At 40.8% G+C, this 10,102-nt stretch overlaps 1 protein-coding gene across 1 annotated transcript; it reads right to left on the minus strand.

Annotated features, from left to right (window-relative positions):
• Window positions 1-342: 342 nt before the first annotated feature.
• PTGR3 (prostaglandin reductase 3) lies at window positions 343-9,544 on the minus strand. The gene is made up of 2 exons (XM_065398626.1): window positions 8,924-9,544; window positions 343-2,140 (listed from the first exon to the last, which is right to left on the minus strand). The coding sequence occupies exons 1-2, from the start codon at window positions 9,229-9,231 to the stop codon at window positions 1,216-1,218; spliced, it is 1,233 nt and encodes a 410-aa protein (XP_065254698.1). The 5' UTR covers window positions 9,232-9,544; the 3' UTR covers window positions 343-1,215.
• Between the last annotated feature and the right edge of the window lie 558 nt (window positions 9,545-10,102).

Here is a 10,102-nt window from a genome sequence, read left to right on the forward strand (position 1 = left end):
CCCCGGGTCCCAGCCAATCTAACGCCAGCTCTGGCTACCCCATTAAAATGAGGTTGTGACCAACAAACTCTCACAGTTTGAGAACCGCTGGTGTAAACTATTCCCTACTTATGTTTTTATTTATACATGATGTGTATTGGGCACAGAGAATTTATACAAATGACCTTGCTCTTTGCCATAAGGCCTTCACAGTAGCAATACTAAATAATAACTACTAACTTTGCTATGAGAAGCTGTATCAAACATCACTGTTTTAAGTACATTATAATATACTGCACCTCTATGGAAGAGCTAATCTACAAGAAGTCTATCAATATGAAAAAATACCACACACACGGAGATAGCTTTCTGCACTTTATTAAATTATTTAGTACAAGTAAAGGACCACAATACATGTAAACACAATTTAGAACTAAAGCCCAATTAGCCCATCTTGTGGGTTAATGGGGAGAATAAAGGGTAAACAATAAAGATAATAAACACCACGGCAAAAGTATAAAATGACTGTTCCAAATGGTAACCAAAGGCTTGAATGAAAATGGCAGGGTTATGTGTAGTTGCAGACTCTCTTTTTTTTTTTTTTAAATTGTGTTCCCTCCCTCCCTCTTCTTCCCCCCACCCCTCATTTTTCTGCCATGTTAGAACTAATGGATACATTTTCCATATAGAACATGTCATGATATCTGATTATCATGCACAAAGTAGCCATAATATCATTACTGAGTTTGCAACCCAAAAAAGTAAAAAGATAAAAATTATCTTTGGTTTCCCAGAAATGTTAAGGGTTAACAAAGCATCAACAAAATGTTTTGTTTTGCTGTATATGAAAGATATTTTTAAAATCACAGGATCTAAATTGCTGAAATGACGCATATGAAATGTAATGTTTCCAAACAGGATTTAAAAATCTTATCAAAGAAACTGATGGATCAGCCTCTGCATCATCATTTATTCTAATTTCCCAGAATAATGTTCATATCTAGTATTAGCCTGAGCACCACTGCCTGTAAAAGTTACAGAATCAAACACAAGCACGTTAAGTCCTACAGGCACTGGCTAATTTTTTTTTTTAATCAAAACTTTTTATTAACAACTTAATACAGTTTTAATATACTATCCTTTACCAAGTTTTTTAAAAAAAATAAATGGATTCTAGTAATTCTGAGGCATAAAGTGCCTATTTTCTCTCTCTTGATTTATATCATTGTTCTGTTTTTACAGCTTACTGTTGACAGAGTTAGGTAATTCAACTACAATTTTTCCAATGTTTTTTCCCATGTACATATAATCTACAGCACGGAATACAGACTCCAAGCCAGTGAACTTGCCCTCTGGAGACATGTCTCCGAGGTCCACCTCACAAACCAGTTCTCCACTTTCATACATTGTGAGTAAGTGCTCCATAGCCATTTTATATTCAGAAAGGTAATGGTTCAGGAAGAAACCCTGGATGCTGGCAGATTTCTTCAGCAGTTTTGCTGGCAACATTTCTGCTTTAACAGGCTGAAGGCCAGTAGGATTTTGATAGCCAGAGATAAACCCAATAACTATCAGGCGCCCTTTGGTAGCCAAGGAGTTGACAGCCAAGTCAAACATCTTTCCACCAACAGATTCATACACTACATCCATACCTTCTGGGTAGTCCCTTTTAATAACAGCACCAACATTTTCAGTTTTGTAGTTGATGGGATGATCACAGCCAATGGATTTCAGAAAACCAGCCTTTTCATCACTGGAGCAAGTTCCAATTACATGGCACTTTGCCTTCTTTGAAAGCTGCACAGCAAACTGGCCTGTTCCTCCCGATGCTGCAGTCACTAAAACCTTCTTGCCTTCAGACAATTGTCCAAGCTCCTTCAGACTGATGTATGCTGTAGTGCCACTTAGCATTAGAGTAAGAAACTCAGGTTTCACAGAAGGTAGAAGAACTGCTTGTTTGGCAGGCACAACTGTATATTCAGCAAAAGAACCAGGTGTCATATAGGCCACAGCTTGGCCTACTGTGTATCTGGCACTAGCACTGAGGCCTAAGGCTACCACATCACCAATACCTTCAAAACCTACATCAAACGGGGGTTTAACTGAAGGGTCATACCGGCCAGCTGAGTAGTTTATGTCAGATGCATTAATGCCGATAAATCTAGAAGAAAACAAAAATTTGTTAACATGCTTTCTTTGTCAAGTACTTTGCCATGTGAAAACACATCCACTTACATTTTCTGGGTAAGATATAACAATGTATATTCAAATATACCAGTAATTAGAAAAAATATTCACCTCACACTATTAAAAAAAAAATCCGTATATATAGCATAGCAGTGATTTTAATCAGACTTTTGTACCTTATGTTTCTAATATTGTAGAAATTTTAGACACATTTTTAAAAATAAGACATTTTCCACATGGCCATTTTAACCAAAATAAGCAAACCAAAAATAATTGTGTATGAGACTGGAAAATTAAAATTAATTGACCACTCTACAAAAGATATAAAAACAACTCTGTGGAATAAAATATGTGTAAAGTACTAAATACGTTGATTCTGGCAACAAATTTACATTTCTGATTATAATAATACTGTTAATGACTAACGATAATATTAAGTATAAATGTCATCTGCAAGGTCATTGATCATAACATGTTACTGAAGGCAAGTTTTTTTTTTTTTTTTTTTTTTTAAATGATGGTGTGACTATAGGAAATTTGTCAATTTCAACATTATTAAAATATTTTGCTTTATACCAATTACTTGCAACACATCAAAACAGCATTGTACAGAAGGACTGAAATTGTAACAGAGTATTCAATGTTTAGAAGTCCTATTGACCTCTAACAGGTGAAAAAAAATGTCAATGTTTTAAAAAAAACACACACACATATACTAAACTTGATTAGCAGTAAAAGATAATCATGGTATCATGATCTACTTTAATTGTACAGGTGATATTTTACTAACAATATTTTTCCATGTCAATGTAGCTCATAACTAAAATACCTTGCTACAAAAGGAGAAAGTGGAGGGGGAGAGTCTGTTAACTAGAAAATGTCAAGAAGCTTGCACATGCAGCAGAAGAATCCGAGATTTTTACTACATGTGGAAGCGATAACCTAAAGATTATAGAATTTGGTGTCGTATGAAAAGCTGTAGAAATATGGAAACAGTGCAATTTTAACCGTCAGAGTTAGCAATATTTTCAAATTGTGTGTGAGAGATTTTAAAGTGTTTACACACACAGTACACAAATAAATGAGAAAATGAAAAAATGCTTTATTTTGATTTTTCAGTTCTTTATACTATGGAGAATCTCAGACTTTCACTAATATAAAGTGTGTATCGTGTGTGTATCGTATATATATTTATATTAATAGACTGTCTCACTCTGTGTGTGTGTGTATATATATATATATATATATATATATATATATATATATATATATATATATATATATACACACACACACACACACACAGAGTGAGACAGTCTATTAATATAAATATATATAATATACACACACAGGCGGAGAGAGAAGAATGACTTTTGTTGCTTTCCTTAATTCTGCATTTAATTCCCTGTTTAATTGTAACAAAGAATGTCTACATCCTATTTATAGATAAAAAAATCTACCATTCTTCTTTAATTTACATAATTCCCATGTCCCATTCTTAAAAAAAAAAAAAAAAAATACAACCACCAGCAGCTTCTACATCAAAATGTCTCCTCAGGACATTTGAGAAAAATGATCAGAAAGCCAAGGCGCAATTGGTGCTACAACTCTGCATTAGATTTAAAAACCCAACTTTTAGCAGTGGGGTTTAAAAGCAGAGAGATGGTTATCTCCCTCCTTTCCCTCCCTTATCCCTACAACGATAACTTTCAACCCATGGATTTACCACCTCTCCTCCGCTCCCAGCCAATTTACCCCTGAATTAGCCTCCTTGCCTGGTACAGACAGAACCTCCCTCCTGGTGCAGAGAGCCTATTCATGCGCCTTTGATTTTTGCACTGTATGAAACAGGCGTCCCCTGTATGCACCGTAGAGAGGGGAGGAATTTAAAATAAAAACTTTTCTCTCCTACCCTTTGCAGTCCCATCTTCTTTTCACTTAGCATCGTTGTTAAAATGGAAAGAGAGGGACAGAGCAAGGCAGGTAATTAACCGTCTAAAGCTGGAAACTTTGTGTGTGAAGGGGAGGGGGGAATGGAAGTACTGCAGTTAGCCAGATGTCTGGTAAACAAGTGTCCTTAACATGCTGCTTTTTACCAGGAGAAAATGCAAATTCTCTTCTTCTCCCGGCTCCACCAGCAGCTGAAACGTGTGTGCGTGAGAGAGGACGATGCAATGGCAGATCTCGGGGAAAGACACAGTGCAGAAGAAGTTGGTGCTTGCCTGGCACCTCCCCACCTTTTATGGTAACCGTAATAGGGGGAAAGTGCTAGTGTTGGCACCAATAGGAGTGTGATGTCTCAGCGGGGCTTCGGGGGTCGGCCAGGGACTAAGAGTTGGGGCATCTCTCTGAGGACATTCCATCCTAGCACTCCCTCCCTCTGGCTCCTATTCTCCACCCCGGCATCTCCACCTCCTTCTCCAGCACTTGGCCACTTGCAGCTATCCCTCCTATGCAAGGCTTTATGTGCAGATGCGGATGCCTTTCCATCTCAACTGGAACTGGGGTCTGCGTTTATTCGGTGGCTGTATTACTAAGGGATTTTGAGATACGCACAGGTCAGCCTGTGGAGAAAACATTTGAAAGACTGTCCTCTTGTTCGCGATCCCTGCATTTTCCATTTAAAACGGGGCTAGGAGTCTCAGCAAAATAATAATAGATGATTAGGAGGAAATAATAAAGAAATGCGAACTACTATATAATGTGTTCGAGGCTTGCTGGTAATATTTGTTCTGACCATCCCAGCTCCCCCCCCCCCCCCCCCCCCCGTCTTCCAAGCTACCTCTGCCATCTGAAATGTTTCTCTCGGGACTAGGGGAATCATTATTATTAATCAATATAGTCTCCAAGCTTGCTATAGTACTCCCCACCCCACTCCTTTTTCTCAACCCACCAATATTTGTATAACTCCCATTTGTGTTCGCATACAGTTTTATTTTTTAAATGTAGTCTCCCTAAATGTCCCATATGCAAAAAAAGATCAAACCACAATGTCGGGATTAAAACATATTGTCTAAATCCTTTTGAACCTTGCCTTTCAAGGTACTACAAGGGAGATGGTTTGCTGTGCTGTGCCCCGGACGTTTTCAGAACCTTTCATTTTAAGCGCAGAAATAAATTCAAGATTATCTTCCAAACTCGTGTGTGAGAGAGCGAGACGAGGTGGGTGTAGAGGGGGAGTAAAGAAGTGCACTCTGTGTTTGCAGTATGCCTTCAGAATTATTTTCAAGTGATCTGCCTGTTTTAATTCCCAAATTTAAAATGTCTTTGTTATTTGACTAAGGAGGGTCTGGTGAGGGCACCGTCTTTCGCTATTTTCAAAATCTGAAGCGCTGAGACACGGAACCAGACTGGGGCTGGCTTTTCCCAAAATTACTACACACTCCGAGTCACCCGCTTTATTTACACTGAAGCGTGCTGACCCCCTTAGTATTGTTTATTATAAAACCAGGACGAGCCCGAGGAGGGGTGAAAATGCTGCTTCTCGCACCAAAACAAAACGTAAGAGACAGGAATTCAGCACAAGAGCCTTCAACACAGAGACAAAACAAAGTAATCCAAACTAGGAGCGCAGAAGAAAAACAAATTCTCAACCCAAACACTCAGCAGAAATAATCCCCCACCCCTCCCACTGTGATCCGCCAAACCATGAATCAAAAACTTTCCCCCCTTCCATTTCAATAAACTTTTTCCCCCCTATTGACTTCCACCTCAGCAGAAAATCGTTAAAAATATTTTGGAAACGAAATAACCTGTCACTCCTTTACAAAAAGCTCGAAAACATCGCATAACTTAGGGGAAACCTGGGCTTTTGTCTTTGGGTCGTTCTTCTGCAATAAAACAGAGGCACCTTCCCCCTCTTGAAAATAGAACAAATGCACATAAGAAGCGTAAATGGTTATGTTAAGGATTCTATTCCCCTTCTCCCTCCCTCCTTCACCCGAAAGAGAAAGTTTATTGTTTTAAATCGATTTCTAGTTTAAAAGCATTGCTCTGAGAGTAAAGGCTATGATGGATTTTTCTGCTAAGAACTAAGGGAATCATCTTGGGTTATTTTTCCACCGAAGGAAAAAAAAAAGGGGGGGGGGAGTTCCACTTAATAGCAGAGCGTCTTATTTGAAAATCAATAAATACAAGGACCCCAAAGCAGTTTTCCACCTTAGTCACCTAAATCCAAAAGCAGATTTTACTGTGGTGAATGAGAATTGTTTTGCATAAAAAGCTCGAAGCAATTAATACTGTTCATGGGCGTGACTGGGACTAAAATGAACAAATTCGCAACTGCACCCTTCAAACTCAAGGCATGTATTGTTTTGTTTTTAAGATCCTGTAGGCTTCTACCTATTGTAAAATGTGTTTTTAAGAATAAATAAAGCCAGGGACACATTTTGTCCTTTCGGGATGGGAAGCAGCTTCCCCAGGATAGTACAAAAGGGGAAAGGGGGGCTTGTTTCCTGCTGCAGCTTTCAGGAGGCACAAACAGAGAATATATATAGGGATGTGATGTGAGATTCCCCAGCAAATAATAATAAAGAGAAAACTCCGCACAACCCCAAACAATACAAAATGTTTTAACTCCAAACCTCAATTTAATACTTTCCCCCCTTTTTATAAACTGATCTGTGTTAAAATACAGTAACTGCCTGGCTGAGTCTCTGGATCAGCGCCTGCTTTCACTCTGGGGCGAGCTGAGCCTCAACCCCACCACTCTGAGGTGTGCACGTCCCTCTGGCACCCAGGGAGCCCACCCAGGACCAAGGAAGGGGGGGGAGAGAAGGAAGGAAGCGTTACACTGAAAACAAAATAAATTACATGAATAAATTTTAAAATTTCATAGGAAAAGAGGGAGAGACAGTGTGTGTGGGGGGGGGGGGGAGGGGATTAGAGAACAACGACGTAACAACCTTATCATATCCAGCTAGGCAGGACTAAGACTTGCTACATTTTTCTGTAGCTGTTTGTAGTGTAAGGCAGCCGGGTCCCTTCCAAGAAAAGGAATTTAACTCCAGCCTGATGCGTGTTTCATGCCATTATTGTTTCAGGGCCATTCCTTCTTAGATGCAGCAAGTCAGTGCTTTACACATCTCTCGCTCTTTCTAACTCTCTCTCTCAAAAATCCTGTAGGTTGATAGCAGCAGCGGATTAAAGTTTTGTATGAATCTTTTTCAGTCTTAGAAGTCCATGCTTCTCTCTTCCGTGTGCAGGTATTGCACATTACATATATTATGAACCCCCCACCGCTCGCGCGCGCACACACACACACAGATTAGCTACAGATAAGGTACACAAACACTTCTATTAAACTTCTAGTTTTGATCTCACGTCTGTTAGTGTATTTCATTATGCACTGTCTTTAAACAACCAGTTCTACGTAGGGACAAGGTTTTTGTTAGACAAGTCTTTTAAAAACAAGTTTCCCCCTTTCCCCTCTTGACAGCAACAATTACATAATCTTCCATGGGGTTTCTAGAGTTCCAGCTTCTACCAAGGAAAGTTAGACCTTTAAAAGCCTTACTTTTGTCTTAAGGGACGATACCATCTAGGCGGGAACCAATAAAAATAAATAAGCCATTTGGGGAAAGGTACATTTTGTCCTTACAGTCTTCATTTTATTGGGAGCTGACCAAGAAGCTTGAACAGTACTAGCTAGCACACAATTTACTGCATATTATGTTAAGCAAAATGTCACATCTTTACTCCCTGTGTGACCCTGTTTCATTAAAAATAGCTAACAATTTAGAAATCCTACTTCCCACACGAGACTAACAGTGGTAATAAACTTTCTGAAAGGCTGGAGAGGCTTATGCGGTTTGTTAAAAGCTTATGGCACATCGAGAAGCTTCTCCTTTCCTGGTTTTAATGTTTGCACTTCAGGGGGAAGAAGAGAATGGAAGTGGTGGCCAGGCGGCTGAAGGGTGACAGGGGAAGGAGAGTAGCACTGACAGACTGAGGTCCTCTGCCTTCCTGTTGATTCATACTCACTAAAGGTTAGTGACGTGGAGGACTACAGGGGGGGGGGGGGAGGACTCCAGAGGGGAGGGGGGGGGAACCCCTCCAGACATACAGGGAAACGTACTCACGGTTGTACACATACATAACACATAAAACAATCATTGGTGTATGGTCTATCTACACTTACACACTCAGACCATGGCTATAAATAACACATAACAGAGGCAGACTGCTATATATTAATGTCACGCCGACATTTACATGGCTAAGACAGACACACACGCTGGTGATTGTATGTAAATGTAACACACACAAACCTGGGAGGGACTTAGAAATCATTTTCTGGTTTTTCAGTCCCTCCTGAACACTTACTTCACGTGCAGCTTTCTGTTTAAGATCATGCTGCCCTTTCCCACCCTTGAAAATGGCTACTAAAACAGTGATTTGTGAGGCTGTGTTCTTCCTCCGGGGTAGGAGAATAAATACTGCTTGATCAGCTGCATTTGTAAAAAAGGACAAACCAAAACAAAAACGAGCACCTCAAAAGATGCAGAAATCCCCCCCCCCCAATGCATGGGAGGAAATGATTGTGGCATCACACATTCAAAACAAACAACAAAATCAAATTATCAGGCGCCAGATGGCAGCTGGTACAACCTGATAGGATGACAGAGCAAGAGAAGGCCACAGGAGGTGAGAAGTCAGAAGGAGTCTGAGCAGGAAAAGGGCTCAGACCCCAGGGCTAGGAAGGAAGGTAGGTAGGTGAAGAGAGGAGTTGGGGTCTGGAGAGGGGAAGGGAACTCACCTGTTTCTGACAAGAAGATCTCCATCTCCCGGGAGTGGTACAGGCGCGTCCTGCCGCAGGGCAACAGCCTCTCGGAAGTTTGAGCTCAGCTTAGTCACCACCAGCTTCTTCATGGAGCTGGGGATAGACGAGCCCTGGAAATCCAGAAAGTGACGGGAGTAGGACATGTCCAATATGGGCCGGGGCCGAGCACCACCAAAGCAGGACCAGAAGGGACCTTCCAGAGGACACAGCTGCTGCCGCCGTCTCCTCCAGAACCGAGATCCCCAGCACCTCAGCAAAGCGCTGCTTTTTGTATTAAAACTCATTCCCAGCCTTAGACCTCTTTCCCACACTCATCACCCTCGGGGGGTGTCCAGCTAAGAAGATTCTTCGGACAGCTTGCAAAACCCACCACCACCAAACTCACAAGAGGAGACACTCTGACTCTCTGAACATAGCTATTTGTGTATGTAAATAACGTCTAATGTAGCAAGCTGCAGCCTGTCTGCGTCCTCCCAGCCCAGCCCCTCCACAACACGGAAACACCAGAGAAGCAGCAGCACCAGCAAGATGATCCCCTGGAGCTGATCTTCATTTACCGTCACTAACATGAAACAGGAACAAAGTTCACCCTCCTAACACAGTCCCGCCTGCAAAGCTGCTGCTACAGCAAAAATAGTGGGTGCATGTGTTTGTGTGTGATCTGCAACAACACAGAAACACATGCATGCATGCCTGCCTCTGTAATAATATAACCAAATCTGATCACCGCTGCCAGGGATTTCTTACTTTCAGTAAAATACAGATTTGCAAGATATTCCGTTCAAATGTTTGTTTTTTAGTTTGCATGCTGCATTTTAGCAAGGGATTTAAAATATATAAATATAAAACCGTGCCGCATTCCCACCCCTACGCCCCTAGTTTATAAAAGACGGATATGATCCCTTAAAAAAAGTTGAAAGAAAACACGAATAAATTATAAGATCAATAAGGTTAGAATAGTAAAGAGAAGTTGCAGCTAATCTTCTAATGTTGTTATTAGGAGCAGCTGGGGAGCTGCAGGCTGCTGATACAGGCACCGCCCCTTCCGTGCGAAACATTCACTTCCTTGCAAGGTGGTACAAATCAACCCAGAGCCGCTAGCAACCACTAGTGGATACAGCACTTAGATTTGGGGGAGAATAAAAGCACTACGAT

This window comes from Emys orbicularis, chromosome 2, assembly GCF_028017835.1.
Source record: "Emys orbicularis isolate rEmyOrb1 chromosome 2, rEmyOrb1.hap1, whole genome shotgun sequence".
In the NCBI taxonomy this organism is placed as follows: Eukaryota; Metazoa; Chordata; order Testudines; family Emydidae; genus Emys; species Emys orbicularis.

What these genes read in the sequence shown, in the direction of transcription:
- PTGR3 (XM_065398626.1), bottom strand. Translation starts at nt 9,231, where the DNA reads ATGAGTTTTAATACAAAAAGCAGCGCTTTGCTGAGGTGCTGGGGATCT. An exon ending in GATCTTCTTGTCAGAAACAG is followed by an intron (nt 2,141 to 8,923) that starts GTGAGTTCCCTT and finishes GTTTTCTTCTAG; the next exon opens with ATTTATCGGCATTAATGCAT.